The sequence below is a fragment of the Falco biarmicus genome, chromosome 8, assembly GCF_023638135.1.
Source record: "Falco biarmicus isolate bFalBia1 chromosome 8, bFalBia1.pri, whole genome shotgun sequence".
Classification (NCBI taxonomy): Eukaryota; Metazoa; Chordata; class Aves; order Falconiformes; family Falconidae; genus Falco; species Falco biarmicus.
The window spans coordinates 14147972-14165271 of record NC_079295.1 but is presented as its reverse complement, the minus strand read 5'-3'; the positions used below and the strand labels follow the sequence as shown (position 1 = coordinate 14165271).

General features: G+C 36.5%; 1 protein-coding gene across 6 annotated transcripts in view; it reads left to right on the top strand.

Annotated features, from left to right (window-relative positions):
- The first annotated feature begins 6317 nt into the window (after positions 1 to 6317).
- The window catches only part of TFPI (tissue factor pathway inhibitor), a 35940-nt gene continuing 24957 nt past the window's right edge, over positions 6318 to 17300 (top strand). The window contains exons 1-4 of one of the 6 annotated variants that reach the window (XM_056348065.1): positions 6321 to 6520; positions 9918 to 10020; positions 12050 to 12119; positions 16152 to 16268. In XM_056348065.1, the coding sequence (XP_056204040.1) occupies positions 12110 to 12119; positions 16152 to 16268 (127 nt within the window). In that variant the 5' untranslated portion in view covers positions 6321 to 6520; positions 9918 to 10020; positions 12050 to 12109. Of the gene's footprint in view, positions 6521 to 9917; positions 10021 to 12049; positions 12120 to 16151; positions 16269 to 17300 lie in introns of all 6 variants that reach the window. The other 5 variants (XM_056348069.1, XM_056348068.1, XM_056348064.1 and 2 more) reach the window with 5 other exon arrangements.

Here is a 17300-nt window from a genome sequence, read left to right as displayed (position 1 = left end):
TACTGTGATAGTGTATTTCTATTGATAACTTTGCTGCTGACGTAGTACACTTCAAGGGGTTTTGGAAAAGCCCCTGTAAGAAGTAAGACTAACTTTGTAAACTACTGATGCACATGATTAAGTTACTGAATTTTCAAAATTATGAACATGTAGGTTGGCATTTCTCTTACTGTCTAGCTTTGCCTCAGGCTTGTTAAGGCAAAGAGTAGGTGTTTTATTTCTATAACAATTAATCATTTACATTTATTGCTTATATGAACTTACCATGAAAATTATTTTGGAATGTTTTTAGAGATTGTATGTTTATGTTATATGTCCATACATATGCACAGATATGTATATAATTCTGGTACTGGTGTGTATATATATGTATATACGTAGTACCAGAATTGTGTATGGTGTATATATAAAAATAAATTCATAAATAAAACTATTATCAAAGCAGTAGAAACAAAGAACTAAGAAAGAGCACATCTTAAAATTAAAATAGAAACAGATTTTAAAAACAGAAATAAAAAGCCAATAGTAGAATAGTCTCCTGTAAAAGCATGAATTATCCTCAGGCCTGAAAAATTCTAAATACTCAACCTGTAATAAAACTCATTCTGACTTCAACCTCAGCAGGAATACAATCCTTTAATAATGGTGAAGGAATAAAATACATACAAATATACTTGCCTTCTGTTTTCACATAAAATACTAAGCTTTTAGAGCTGCAGCAGTGACATCCAGTGACTAAACTAGTCAGTTCTAGACTCTATTCGCATTTGGAATGAATGCTAAAGGACATGGATTGAAAAGGAAGGCTTAGATTGGGAGGATAAACAGACACTGCTTGAGGATGCAAAACATGATAAATATCTAATCTAGAAAAATTATATAAATGTTTAATTTACCCATATCTGTTTCAGAATTAGACATTAGCTGAGCCAAGTGGGGAATAAATTATTTCAAAACAAGTGCTTTGTCCAGGGAGGCAATTTGTTTAACAAGACTATGCAGCATTTCATATCCTTTTTTTTTATTAGTTACCAACAACAATAGAATTCAGTAGGTAATACTTCTATTATATCTTGATTCAGATATGATCAAACTTTGATCTAAATCAACTTTAAGATGGCAAGTTCTTTCAATTTTTAATAAATTATTGATATAAAGACCAAAAAAGAATTAAGAAACCTTCCTTGTGTTAAGGTGACAAAAATACTTACTGCCATTTTATGTAAGAAGTCCCTTATTCTGCTTGAAGTCAGTGTGAGTTTTAGAATGAAATTGAAACCTCACATAGCTTCTGGCTCTGAAAATGAGTGATATCTGGTAATGACCTGACTCCCTGCTTCCTCAGATATCCAGAAGGTTTTTGGTTAGAACCGAGGCTTGAAATCTTCACATTATTCAAAACTTTACATTATATGTTCTGTAGTACAATTACAATAATCAGAAAGTACAGAAGTAGCTTATTTCTGGGCTTTTCGAAAATGTAGTAATAGGAACTAATTCTTTAGGATTTGAACTTTAAAGCATGGTCCAGGTTGCCTACCTTTTTACTGTTAAGAAATCAATGAATGATGAAACAAGTGTGTGAGTTACGTAAGCTCATAAGCAAAAAGAAATGTACAGAGAAAACTGATTAAAAGAATTGGAAAGGAAACAACTACCCAACTGAAAATAAGGAAAAGTGAAAGTTTGTCACGTCTGTCCTCTGACAAAAGGCAAGTTTGACTAGTGATACAAGGAAAAGAACAAAAATTTAAGCCTTAGTCACATTTGCATTGCACTTTGTAAGATGATTAGTTTCTGTGCTGAGGAAAAGGCCCTTGGGTGCTTTTGCTCTGTGGTGGCAGTGACTGCTATATCTTAGCTCTGACTTTAAGCAAAATGGGACAAGCCAACTATGCTGGTGGTTATGCAAACTTGCTATCTTGCTCCTTATAAGGATTCAGGAATACCTGTGTCTTTTCATCTAATTCAAGCACCAAGTAGAAGTGTAAAGTTATGATTCAGTGTATTGAAGGCAGCAGACCAGAAGGTCTTATTACCACTATGAAAATTTTTAAAGACCTAAGCAGTGGAAAAATGAAGTTATATCACTAGGGGGCAACAAAACATCACAAACATCTATGTTAAATATCAAGCAATGTCACACCCCCACTGAGAGAGGCATTTGTGTTATGACTGGAAGAACAGCTTGTGTAAGCAAATGCTTTTGTATTTTTCCAACTGTGTTATGTAGTAAATCTCACTTCAGGGATGATAGAGTTCCAAGTAATGATACATACGTTATATATGCATACACAAAACTTTTCATATAGCTTTGTGTTGCTTTATCTCTTTTCAGGTACAGTAAAACAATAACAAAATTGGGCATTTGTGTATAATTTTCATATCTGAACACCCTGTATTTAGCACTTAGGTTAAGTACGACATGTTCTGCTAAAGAATATCCACTTTATACAAATAAAGAGGCACAGTATAGGAGAATTTGAAATTCACTGTCTTTCCCTCTTTTTGGTCTTGGCATGACCTCCAACCCAGAATGATGACAGACATTCCAGAAGACAATGATACTGCCCCAGTCCTCTGAAGCTATTAGGTTAGTTATGAACCCTTGTCTTCCATTTTCCTGATGTGTTGCTGGCACTAACAATGCTCCCAGCATAAAACTAGTAGTAGCTTGCCACACTGCAGTGGAAATGTAGGCTGTGGTAGTACTATGGCTGATAAGGGAGAGAGGAGGGTGGAGTATCTGACCTGAAGTCACTGGTGTGAGTCAAGAAAGAGTTTCACCTGTGGGTTTTAAGCATTTTTCAAATCCTAAGAATTTTACCATCAGGATTGTTAGTTAGCCTTAATCTGCAGACCAGGAGCTAAGACAGCTCCAAACTAGGGGTTGTACTGGGATGGCACATTCTCTCCTGTTTTTGCTGTTGGAAAAAGTGGAGCTATTAACAGAAAGCTCCGCAGTGAGAACTACCAGTTAAGAACATGGAGCTAAAGGATTCTTCCTGTGATCAGATGGTAGCCAGTGTGCCTTTTCAAGCAGTGTCTGCTTGTAATGATGCTGACATCTTGTATAAAGCTTTCTCCATTTAGTTATTTATTTATCTATCTATCTATTTATTTATTTATTCCCTGTTATCCTAATTTCTCAGTAGCAATTCTATGCACTGTCAGAAGGCTAAAATCCAATATTCTTAGCTTGAAACTCTGCAGAGCCTTGTCCAAGGCGCTTTTTTTTTTTTTAATGACATCTCTGTTTCAGTTAACTTTAGTTGTGCTCTTACATACATCTGTTTACTGATGAGATAAGTTATAGTGAGGTATAGAGGCCATGAAAAATGGAGTGTAAGTAAATTTTATTATTTTTATTTTTACAGAAATGCAGTATAAACTGTGCTTGTGTCAAATTTATTTATGGAAGTTCTCAGTGATAAGAATGATCTGGAATGCATTCAGTGGCACTGGTCTTCTCTGCTGTACTTCAGACCTTCCAGCTGGGCCTTTTGTGTCCTTCTCTAATCTGTGATGTTCTGGGGTTGTAATCCCTGAGTAAAGCTATTTTGACTGTAGAATAAGAATCATATGAATGCTCCTTGGATTTTCTTTTGACTGTCAAACCCAAGTAATTTCAAAATAAGACAGCATAGAGCATCTTGTAAAGGGTTCTGGAATATTATGCTTGTACTGACCCTGCTGTCTGCCAGTGGAATCTTTGAAAAACAAGCAGAATTTGGTAGCTGGCCTCTGATGTATGTACTGTAAATGGTCTTTTCTCACACTGATTCAATAATGTGTACAGTTCCTACTGTTGCATAACTGGCCAGAGCTTGACTCTGTGGGTTGACCTCACAAGACATGCAAAATGGTGATCTTCCTAATGGTAATCTTTGTATTGGCAATTGATTCACATAGCACATGCTATAAATAAACATGAAGAGAGAATATAATGATAATGGCACATACTCAAAGGTTAGAAAATTCCTAAGTATGGATTCTTGGGTTCTTCAGAACAGCAACAAAGCTTAATAAAAATAACCAGTTCAGTGATCTCTTAAGGAGAAGCTAGGTTGGTGAGTTTCATGATTCGCAAGTTTTACTTTTTGAGAGGTTTCTAAAGTCCCATGGGACCTTAGAAAAGTGTTTTTCAGTGTTTTAGAGCTCACAGATTTAATTTTGCTCATCTTGAGAGCCCCTTCTAAAAAGGAACAAAAAATGTTTTTTAGAGTTGTAGGGACTTTTTCCACTGTGGATCTTTAACTATTGACAACTGTCTTAAGCTATCAGCAGGTTTCAGGGCGAGCCAGAGGTTACTGTGATGGCCTAGGCCAGGTCATAGCTGAATGGAATTCTTTGATCCCACTAAAAGTTCAAAACAGTTTTTTTCCCATCTTCAAATTCTGATTCCAGTTTTAGCTGAAGCCTTTTATGTTATAGTTATAATGCAAAGGAGTCCAGAGGCTCTCCTGACAACAAAATGGACAGTACATGGAAACTGGAGAGACAGTAACAGAATAGAAAGCAAAAATATTAATCTTAATATGAAATACTGTTTCCTTTGAATTTTTCTTTTGAATATGTGTTCTTCATGCATGTGGTGGTATATTTACTCTTATCCTGTTTCATCATTTACTAAAGCTATCTTAATCTAACCTTTAATCCAACTACGGGGTTTCATTCTCTTATATGTTCCCCAAAGTACTTTTCTTTGTATGTGATTCTCAACTTGTTTGACCATAAGAAGACAAATGTGTTTTAAAACTGTAGCATTTTCTTTTTTTTTTTTTTCATCTGTGCCCTGTTCTTCCAGAATTACTTTATTATTTTGCACCCCAAATCTGAGTGACTTGAGTGAGATCTTGCACTTGAAGTTTTGACCAGGTAAGGCACTTGGATTCAGTATATATTTGCATGGACTGGTAAATTCAGACCTTTCAGCATCCGATATGACTAAAAATAAAGCAGCTTATCTGTAAATGACTTGTGGAGTGGAGCCAATTTGAAACCATCTCTTTTTACCCACATAGATGCATCCTAAGAAAAGCAAAATGAAGTATGTATTTTTTTTGAAATCTAGTTGGTTTTATTTCTATTGTAATAGAATCACAGACTGAGATTTCTTTAAATTTTGGTGTCATTTTAGTACTTCTGTTTTGGGCTGTCTTACTTGTGACCCTCAAAGAGATTTATGGATAGCATTGATAGATGCTAAGTCTTAATACACAGGCCCCCAAAATACGTTTATCAGAGGCTTGGTGTCACACAAATGACAGACTAACCATTTCTATTTAACTGACTTCTCCTGACCTGCACTGCTCCTTGCTTTATCTGAGCTATGAGTTGGTAATTAGTAACTGCATGGTAGAACCCCATTCTCAGCATTTAAACTGTCTCTTTACTTTGTGACTGCTTCCAGTCCATTTCAGGGCAGTTAATCCATTTGATTATTGACCCAGTTAATAGTCAGTAGACTCCACTTCACTACTGACTTTGCCCTGAAGTATTGCAAACATTCCTACAGTCAGGAACAACAGACAGGATACCTAAGAAGCTGCCAGGAGTGCTTCAGCTTGTGTCAGAGAGAATTAATCTGTTAACTATGAGAAACTTCTAATCTGTTTCAGCATGGTGACAAGCAGATGAATAAACTCTCCAAAGAAAGTGACTTAACCCACCTGCTTGTCTTTGCCCACAAATAATTGCAATTAGTTACAGCTACTAACCGTGTAAGTTACTGTTCTTCAGCTGTTATTTCTGTCTTTGTTGCTGTTTAATTCATTATCTGGGAAATTCTCATCCCATGTGTCCAGGACTGAGATGCTGGTTGTCTGTCTCTACATCTACAAGCTACAAGGTCTCAGTCTTACAACTAGAGTCCCCATCCCTGTCTTCAGCCATGGTACACTTAATGACACTTAACTTACTTGTAGCACATACTAGTGTGATTTGTAAATAGTTGGTATGTTCTAATAGAAGGCAGAATAGCCTTTGTAGTACAGCTCCAGATACTGTGATGAATGGAGCCTGGATCTAGAGTGAATAGCATGGCTTTATTTAAAAACAAACAGACAAAACCCAACACTAAGCCACAATGTGTATCTCTTGAGTAGGCAATGAATGTGGCATCCTCATGAACCGTATTAAAGCCTGCAAGATACAAGGAACAGAATATCATATAGACTGTGTCTCATTTTTTTAAAAAACACATTTCATTTTAGCTAGTGCTGTTTAGAAAACAGTTGCTCTAACTGCAGGGAGATCAGAAAACTAAACAGGAAGCGTCCCTGACGCTGCTTCAGATGTCTGACTTCTACCCAGAGTGAACCCATGTGCTCTACAAGAAGCAGGAACAGCTAGCCGATTAATCCACAGGCAAGAAGAGCCTGCTCTGGGAAGATCGGGTTGCAGTCCTGCCTTTGAAGCTTTACACCACACCCCTGCAACGTGAATTACTAGGGGAGGATCATATTCAGCACTGATTCAGGAATTCCTTCTTTCTTCAAGAACTGTTGCTAGGAGTTTGGTAAGTACTTTGTAACAGACTTTCAGTTTTACATGAGAGATATCTTTTTTTTCTTTGGCTGTCAGAAAGGAGTTATCTACTGCTATGTTTTCTTTAGAATGGGTAGATGGAGTAGTCAGATGTTTAGATTCAAAGTCCAGCAATGAGTGCTGCAAAAAGGGAGACACTTTTTCTCTGTAAATCTGAAACAGTAGGACAGTGAATATACTTTAATGATTAGGAATAACACCTAATACAACTAATTGGTTGTCAGAATCTCAGACTAAGGTATTTAGAGCTCCAAGACAGTCCCTTGAAAAAAAGCCATCCTAAAGGTGAATATGTTAATTTTGAACAATAGCTGGAGTTTGAAAACAAGCTCTTTTTAAAAAAAAACAATTTCTCCATTACAGTAACTCCAAGGGAGGCTTGATTCAGGCACAGTGGTCTGCCAGGCTATTTCAAATCCTGCTAAAGTATGTAACATTTGAGGCAATTAATATTTTGAGAAATACAGAACATTTTAGGAAAATCAAATTAAGCTAAGGCTACTATAAGTGAATTGTACTCACAATCTATATTGAAATTCTCAAGAAACAAAAACCCCTAGAACAATGAGGAGGGTTGTGAATGAGGCTTACAGCGCTGCCAATGTAACAAACACACCACCCCCACCCACTCTGAAACCCCAGAATATTATTGGTGTTTTGGTAATATTTTACTTGGAAGGATTGACATAAACTTCATTTTTAGTAACTATGTAATGAAAAACAGTGATACAAGCCTGTATTCTTTTAAAAAAGTTTGCTAAAAGGTAAATAACTGTTTTAGAAAACCTAAATACAACTTAAATGAGGAAAAGGAGCATAACAATGGGAAAAGCGGAGTAGGGAGAACAATAACAATTTGGATGGAGGCAGTATGTAGAAGGTCAATGTGACTCAGTACTCTATAAATTAGTCATCAAAGTACTTCATGGAAAACATGTAAAGATATAAACCTTCCTTCCTGAATGTCTTATGGACAGATGCAAAGACAGGAAGTCCAGCTGACAGTATAGATAGGAACGGCAAAGGCATGCTGTAGGAATTGCTAGGCACTTACTTGGGAAAAATTGTCAGCCTTTTCCCTTTGTAATCTTCTGCTCATTATTTAATTCTGTTAGGAGAGAGTTTGTGATTGTCTCTGAAGACAGCAAGTATCCATATCCACAGTAAATTTATTTTTTAAGGTGAATTTGAGAATTGTAATCAAGTTTACTTTGTGTGTAATGCACACAGAGCAATGTTGAGGAGGTTATGATGATTAAAACACATTCTACTGTGGCCTTTTCACCTGTCAGTGTGTCTCACATGAAAGGGTTCATTAAAAAGTAGTTATATGGGCAATAACTTGATAAATCTATTTCTTGAAATTTTTGTAACTTTTATGCTGGAGAATTTCCAGTGTGCTTCAAACTAACGTTCAGTAACCTGTGTGTTTATGCTTATGTTGTGCATTGCATAGTTTGTAATCTGTAGATTTAATGTGTTTCAGCTGTCCGGTGTAGTTATATGACCTTTAAAGTGCATTTAGCCTTTTAGTGGAGTGCCTGCATTTAATAATACTGCTAATGAAACTCATTTGTTACTCATCTATCTAATATTCTAAATGCAGAATAACTGTAAGTTGAAGTTTCATAATTATCTTGACTCAAGCCAGATAGAGCAATTAATGGCATTGAATTTATCTATCCTTAATCTCATCAGAGAGTTAATTTTGAAAGTCAAATGGTAAAAACTTCTAAATTATCGGTATCTGTTTTAGGGTTCAGTGACAAATCTAAAGGACAATCAGGGAGAGAGTACAAAAGGAAGCAGATTTTCTGTCAGAGAGGAAATGTTAAGAGATTGGGGGGAAAAGTGGTCCAAGATATAGTGAGCCTAGGACAAAACAAAGGTGTAAAAGAACAAGCTTCCTACCAGGCTTTCGGAGAATGTGTCCAGAGCCTTTAGTTAATTTGAATTCTCACCTCTGGCTAGACCAAACCCACAGTTAGAGAAGGAGAGTTACTGGATTCCAGACCTAGCTTCCAGGACTGTTTATATGTTTCTCCAATAACCTTTCCAAGTAAAGTGCATGAGCAGGAGCAGATACCAGCACTCAGATTGTCTGTTCTCCAGTACAGGGGTACCAATAGCCTTCATGCTATTCTTCTGACTTTGTGGATTTGAATTACTTTTAAGGCAGAGAACACAGATTGCTCTCTCAGGTATATCAATGGGATTAGGATTGTTTCTGGAAGCATGAATATTAAATCTCCTCTGGGAAAAAGGAGACATTGACACTGTCTTGCACATTCTTGGAAGCTGCCTAGCATCTACATTTACTTCAAAAAGGTGATTCTGGCAGTAACTCTCTTCTGCATTTTAAAATTAGGTAGCAGCTGCTTGAAATGCTTTGTAACTATTGTGGTTTTGTTGGTATGCATTCAGTATGTTCTGAGAATGTCTGCCAGAGGCAGTCAGAGCATGTGTACAGGAACAAGAAAATAAATTTTAAAGTAAAAAACTAGTAAAACAACAGTAAAGCTTAGGAGCCTCAAGAACTTATATCCCACAATTTCAGAGCAAACTGTTCAAAATCTAGTTCCAGTACTTTCTGTTGCTCTTTGTTTGGGCTACATTGCAAACAGTTATATTTTCTCTCCAAAAACTACAAGCTGATGGGAGTCTTCATATCTAAAGCTCCTCTTCACACTGAAACCAGGGAGGACTGTCTTAAAAAAAAGAGACAAATTACCTACTTCTGTGTGTTTCTTTTAGGAAACTCTTTTTACATTGCAGTAGGGACAGAGTACCCCAATGGAAAGAATGAAACAAAACCATATGGAGAATTGTATAATTCCTTTCCTCTCATAGTTATTTCACAGCAAAATAGACTTATTTTTAGTCCTTTTAATTTTCTCTCACAACTCCTTTGTTTGGTTTCCTTAATTATTTCTGGTTGCCGTTAATACAGCTGTTCATTTTCCATCCTTAGTATTGTTTCCGTCTTCCCTGATGTGTGCTGTTCACAACTGAATATACCTCTGAAATTAGCTGGATGATTTGATTTACTGCTTAGTGAAAAACCGAAACTAAGCTTTTGAACATGCTGACCCAGGATATGATCTGGGCGCAAGATAGTTCAACCTTCCTCCAGAAAACTGAATGTTCCAAAAGAACTGGTTTTAAAACAATTATAATGAAAATAGCTATTGCAGCAAGTAAATCAGAAATACAAGTATTATATGAAGGAAATACTTAGTTGGTACAGTTTTTATGAACTTCACAGAAATTAGCATTTTCTGTAAACATTTTCCTCCTTGACTTTTTCCTCTGTATTTGTACAGTCTCTAACATAATGAGGTTCTGCACAATGATTTATGCTTTCATAGGTCAGAGAAAAGGTAGTGCAGAAAGATGAGGCTGAAGTTTTCTGTGCTCTGAGACTCATCTGATGAATGCTCTAGGTCCATGGAAGCTGGCACTGCCACCAGAGTAAGCAGCATGATCTATGGTGGGAGATGAAGGGAATACAGCCCTTTCTTTTCTATGGCTGTGTTATTTTATGTTGGTTTTAAGCAATTGCAGGGTGATAATCTGAAGCAGTCTGAATCTGGGGGTATTCCCACTGATGGCAATTACAGCATTTCTAACCGGCGTGATGATCCAAGGCTCAAACATCTATTGCAGTAAAAATGTATGTGGTGTCTCCAGCTGAAAGATAGACAGGGTGATCTAAACTTGCCTGACAAGGCAAGGCAACTTGTATTTTGACCCTTGGTATGTGTGCAAAATGTGATCAATGTCATGATGACGTTCCAAAGGTTAACAGGTATGCTCAGAATCAGTCACGAGAGACATCAGTGTGGCAGGTAGTTCCCTCCTGTGCTTGCCTGTTGTATTTTCAGCAATTGACAGCTTCACTTTAGTGAAATCAAGTAGTTGTGTTTCTGTAGCATGTACAATGTAAAATTACACATAAATGAGTTGTTAATGAATATACAGCACTGAAATTACTCTCTCCATTAGAAAAGAAGGTTGTGGTAAGTTAGCTGACCTCTAAATACATGATTATTTATCAATAAGCACAGTTGTGATTTGAAAACATGCTCTATACTTTTCCAGTCCAAGTTGCTAGGAAAAAAACAGGCTAAAGGCTTTAGAATGCTGATGTTGGGACTGATACACTGTGTCCCTAAAACCCTAACTAATATCGCTGCTTATCTGTTTTGCTAGTAGCTTTTGTGCTCTGAGAGTACCTATTATTAGGATGCTGAAGGCATTCCCTATTTAGGAGTAGGACTAAATGACCAATATTTTTGTTACAAAGATGTAGTTTCTTTCCAAGTAGTACAGGTTTGAGTGTGCTAGGTTTGGTGGTTTGTTTTTTAAGATTTATGAAATTATGGAAACTAGTGATTTAGTTTAGTCTACATTTAAAAATATTTTGTTAGGAGCAAAAGAGTATTTCCTTTCCCTATTAGGCTGTATATGTGGAGTGGAGATTTACCTCAGATTGTCACGTTGGATAGATGCAGTTGCCATGTTTAAATAAATAACTGGCTTATTTCCTTATTTCTGTTTGAATCGATCTTCTGTGAGGTGAAACCTGAAATTTAAATGATGTTCTCAATATGTCCTTTATGATAAGCTCATAATGTTGGATCCTGTGCCATGTGTTTTCTTTTGGTTTTTTTTTTCCCTGTGACTAGTAGAAGTAGCAACAAAATCATCAGTCATTCATTATAAAGGTATCACTAGTAGTTATATGATTTGATGAAGGTAAATCCAGCGTTCCTGCAAAAAGTACAGCTATTTTAAAAAATTACTCTTAATTTCAAGATGATGTTTCACTTAGACTGTTGCATCAGGTGTACTGCACTGCATGACCAGGGAGCTACAAAAATTACTTGCAGGCCACTATTGCCAAGGCATACTCTCACCATCTCTCTGCATCCCAGAATATATCCAGTTTCCAGCTCTTGCGTGATGGGTATCATGGATGTGAGGCCCTGACTGAGCTAGGTAAGAAGAACTCAATGGTGGCGGAAATTAGGATCTGGAGCTGTGTCACAAGAGAAGTTGAGTGGAGGTAGGATGGCAAAAGTACCTGATCCCAGGTGTGAGCTGACTAGGAGAAGGGAATAAATAGGTCCTGGAGCTAAGCTGGGAAAATGAAAAACAGTTTTAAAGCACAAGTGAAAGAAGTTGATAAAGGAAAGTGAAAAGGCAAGAAAAGTCTATAGTTATGTGAAAAAAGAAAGGTGTTCTTGTGATAGGCTTACTAATTTGGGGGTTTTTTTTGTGTTTCACTTTCAAAACACAGCATGGTGTTTTTTTCAATTAATGTATCAGTTGTGTTTGTAAAGCAGCATTTACAACCTTAATAAAACCAGAACCGATGCAGGAGTTAAAATCTGAAACAGTGACATCAGGTCATAAAACTTTTTAGCATTACAGCTAATGAAGACCTTTGTTTTTCTAAATTTTTACTTTACTGTCCAATTTTCACTTCACTTCCCAGTTTTCACTTGGGAATTTAAGAGACTGGAATAGTGCAGCAGCAAGCCAACATTTATGTTAAATGGTGAGAGGTAAGTAACCAACTAAAACTCTCTTTTATAACAAGAAGGGATGTTGAAGTTCTTGGAGGAATCTGATGGACTCTCTGGTCTCAGGACTGATACAGACTATTAGGGCTGCTACTGTAGGGGACAGGAAGAAGAGAAGTTGGGGGTGGGAGCGGGATTTCGATAGCTCGTGCTTTAAATCAGTGATGTTTGTGTGCTGAGGATCCACAGTGGGCCGCCTTCCTTCTTATGGTGTTACTGTGACCCTGCAAGGTTTTGCTCTGGCAGAAGCCAGTTTAAATGACAGACCAGCACTGACTCTGGGCCTTAAAAAGCTAAGGCATGTAGCATCATTCTTTGTTCAGTTTACATCAGAGCCGAGGTGATAGAAATCATACTTATTTCATTCTTCATACTGACTCTGGAGTAAATGAGAAGGCATGATACTTCAAACAGCTGTAAAATAACACATGTAATGAAATACTTTTTAAGGGAACTCACTGACTTTGCCAGCTGGGAGACAATGCTACAGGTACGTTTCAGTAAATTTGTGTCATACAAGTATCCTAGTAAGTAGTACAAGATATCATAGGGCAAATATAATGTTTCTGAAGTATAGTGAACTGAAAAAGGTCTGCTTTTATATCAGAGGTGCTGTAATCCGTCTAATTAGACCTTTTTATCTTTAATTTTAGGCTGTGTTAAACTCAGCCTCTGAGTGTGCACATCCTATCTCCTGCTGTTCATTCCTCTGTTAACTTATATCCTTTGTCTTTCTTGTGTGCATGTGTGTGCACTTCCATTTCCTGGGCTGTCAGTGTGAATGAGTCACTTGTACAGTGTCACTTGTACAAAGTCACTTTATGCCATTTTCTAAAGCTGTCTGTTTTGGCTACTACCGGAAATGCTGGCTTTTATGTTGCTTTTTCCAGTTAGCTAGTTAGAGATAAATAACATGATAAAGAAATGCTTTCTTCTAAACATTCTGGTAACTATAGAAATTGGTGTTGAAGGGACTGGTAAGTACAAAAAACCCCCAAAACCACCAAACAAAAAAGTTAAATATTTATATATATACACACACACATAAAAGATCTGGCTCCAGAGACTGGGCTGCAAACTGCATGGAGAACACACTGAGTTTTATACATGTCTATCTGTAGCAAAAAAAAAATGATCTTGAGAGGTTTCTTGTATTTCTGTGTTTAGGTGGCAGGATAGAAAAGGCCCAAGTTATAAGAGCAGGTAATAAGGATTTGTTATTGGGAACTTCTTTGATAGCTTGTGGTCTGCCTTGCCTATCTATATTCCAGCTTGAGGGAACCTAATAGCATTATTCACAAATGACAGTATTTAATTAAACCTGTAAATAAATCAGTGCCAATTATTACCCATAGACCTTTGATGTCCTTTGTCAAGTAATTCAGATGTTGTCTGTTATAGATATAAAAATGTGTTGTTCAAAAGGTAGGTAGTTTGGGAGCAGTAGAGTTCCAGTTCATAAGGAAATGTCTTAGGAAGTTATGAAATTTGCATTAATGACACTTTGACGTAAAGAAAAGCCAATATTAATGCTGGACTGATTCCTGGCTGTCCTAAATTAGGACCTTTGTGGAGTAAGGGGCTATATTTCCTCCCAGAGGTTTTCAGAATTTGACCTAAATAAATCAGACTGTTTAACATGACTTATTTAAACTCAAAATATTTCCTATCTTTCCCATGACAGAGTCTCCTTCACAAACGTACACAATTTGATCTCTTACTGAGCCAAACATCATAGATGAAGTATCTTGAATTGTGCTTTCAATATAAATACAGTAAAAATAAACAGAATATATTAAAAAAAAAAAGAAATAAAATCAATGTCAGAAGAGGCTTACAGCTTTAAGTTTTTGTTACTGAGCAGCTGAACATTGAATTGGAAAACTTGGACTTTTCTAGAGGGTTTCGTTTTTTTAATTGAAAAAACAGTGCAAATTTCACTTTGATCGTAGATTTCACTCTTCCTTTAGGAATTATAAGAAATAAACTACAGAAGGATTTAAGCATTTCAGTACTAAAACCTTCACCCCCCTCATCCCACCTCCACCCATACCTGACACAATGTTCTAGGAATGTGTGACCTTAGGGAAAGGTTAGCAAGAAGATAAAGGAGATAGTGTTTGGTCAGTAGAATTTGCAGTAAGGCAGATAGGCAGTTATACAGCCTAAATTTTTCCTCTTAGGAAATTGCCCAAGCATCAAGAAGCCCTACTTTTGACAAGGTACTCTTTTGAGGGAAATGTAGGTGTTCAGTGGAAGAACAGAAATACTGTAGATTTTTGTTCTCTGTACAAATGCACTAATTTATCCTCATAATGTCACAGTGGCAATTACATATGGTAGCTCATGATATACAAAATTCTATTTTCATACGAAAAAGAGAAACTTACTGAAGTTTTCCATTTCCGGCTGATTGTTCCCTATATTTTTATTCTACTTGGGAACAAGGTTTTGGAACTATTTGATGACTGAGTAAAAATGGATTACTACATTTTGCAGTCTAAATCTATACTCTGTAGATTCCTGGAAGATGGAATTGAGGCCTCAGCTTGGGGTCATCCAAAAGCAAATTTAAGTAGAGTTTTCCTGAACTAGTAAAAGTTTTGCTGTCATGTTTGGAAAAACTCGAATATGGAAAAGAAGAACCCAGGAGCAAACTTGGAATTAATCCATGAGCATCTGAGGTTGTGGATAATTTGCAAGTTCCTTTATGAAGGGTCACAACTATACCAATGATTACAAATTAAAACTTCTAAGGAAAACAATGCATATTTCCCCTTTTTGAGACATCTTTGCTTGCTAGTGTTTTCTGATGTACCATAGTAATGATTTATTCTAACTTCATTGACAGAGAAAAGTTTAATCTGTTAAAGATGACTTCTATTAATGTCACCTGCTACTTCAGCATCATGTCTTTAGCCTTTCTGCTATAAAGCTGTATCCTAAGCACAGTGACATGTCATCTACTCCCATAGCCTGTCCTGCCCTCACTGTTTTAGGTGATGCAGACATACTATCTTCACAGGCATGTTAACAAAACCACTAAAGACAAAACAGTGTCTGAAGGCTAGGAACGTCCTAGTCCTTAGATCTTTAATTTCCATTAAATTAATATTAATTAACTTAGCCAAAGCTTAGTATTGTACTTTAAGAAAAGAGGGTATCTATTGGGAATCTATCTGTTGGTAGCTAAAGGAGATACTGAGTCTGTTGTCTAATTAAAACCCTTACGGAACTTGTAGTTAGTTGGAAAATATGTATTTCTAAAAAAGTTAAAACAAAACTTTTCTAGAGGTAATCTCATATGTGCATGCATAACCTCATCTTTGGCAACTTGAATGTGCCGGCTGCCATGGAATAAAAGTTTTCTTTGTGGAATGACTATGGTTGTACTGGTTCTATGCGAAAAATAATAGCTCTGCACTTCAGTGAGGTATTTAATATTAAAGGGATCTACAAGATACAAAATATTTCTTAAAGCATCGAAGCCCATGCTGCAAAAAATCCAGACTCTGGTGAAATGCAACTTACACAGAAGTCTGGGAACTTGGTAACTATAAATTGATGAAATATTTGTTAAAAATAGAAGCCTATGCTTGTGGAAATGAATCTAGGATCTGCAGACAGAGTGAAACTTATTTGGAAGGATTGGACATGCCAGCCAATTATACAATGTGTCAAACTGATCAGGACATTAAGAGTATGAAGTGTTAGATTTTAATCATTTATGTGTTCTGGGAGGTGATTTCGATTGTGGCTTGAAAGTAAAGCAATGCCTCTGATCTGTACTGAAGATGGGATAGGAGACTTGAAATCAGCTGAGCATAACTATAAATCCTGTCTTGTTTTTCGTTGTGCTAACAATATAATTATATTAACATAGCTCACATTATTTCCAAAGCTTCCAGTTTGTATAGCTACCTACATGTGACCATGAGCTACCCTGCTAATGACTTTTGAAGAGCATTCAAAGAATTTGATTAAAGTGTATATTGTCATTTATATGTTATACAGGAAAGATGAAAGGAAGAAAGAAGGGATGTTCCTTACCTTTAACCTTTATCTTGCTCTTCGTCTGTATCACTGGGCATGCAACTCCTGACTTAGATGATGGCGAAGAGGATGTTCTGGGTAAGAGGTTACAAAACGACACAAAACTATCTCAAACAACAAGAACTGCTATGTTAAAATGCACTGTAGATGCAATTCCATAGTTGAGATTTTTCTGGGAAACTTCTGAAACTGGAACTAAGCTACAAGGTTACTAAGCACTGGTTCCTAACTAACAGGGCAATGCTTAGAATTTTGCCTTCTCTAATGGCTTTTGTTTCCCATGATTTTTGGACCTTATAATCCTAACCAAACATTATGTTAGATATCAAGATTATTCCCTTAAAGCTCTTTACGACCTGTGGAAAAGTTCAATGTTTGCAAAAAGAACATGCAGCTGGTAAACTCAGGTTTTATCTCCCCATGCAAATGGAGCAGAAACATGATTAATAACATTGTAGACTCATGTTAACTCTCCTGTGCACAGCTCAAGTCACATTTAATTTACAAAGTTTGGTCTAATGATGATGCAACTACTACCCTAGTTGTTTTTCTGGGCCTTGAAGAAGCTCTTTGTATAGCCCTAAGTGACTTGAGAGTGCTGGATAAGTAAAACCTCATCAGTTAGAGATTTTTGTTAATAAAAATAATGTCAGAAGTGTGACTGTTAGAACTGGGGAGGTTCTCGGATTCTTACCATTGTAAGATCATTGCTTACTTTAACTTCATTGAAATTAAGTGAGGTGGATCAAACTTCTATACTGGATATTGTTGTGAAAGATCTTTTAATTTCCTCCCAGAAAATTCTGAGGCAACAGATGAGGGAAAAGTACACTTTTTGTGCTGTACTAAAATATTATTCTCTCCTCTGAACAATTATTTAAAATTGTGATGTCTGTCTTAAGCTACAGAGAACTACACAGTGGATACTTTTCCCATTTGAAAAGTCTGATTTTGAAGCCTAGCTGGGAATGCAGCTAAGAGAAAACTTTTAGTGATGTTGGCACTCTACTTGATCTGTCTATGTCTTGTCTGATTTTTCATCCAGATTATTTCTTTATATCAGACTTTTGCATCACTGTTCCTTGAGACAAAAATATTAATTGTGCATAA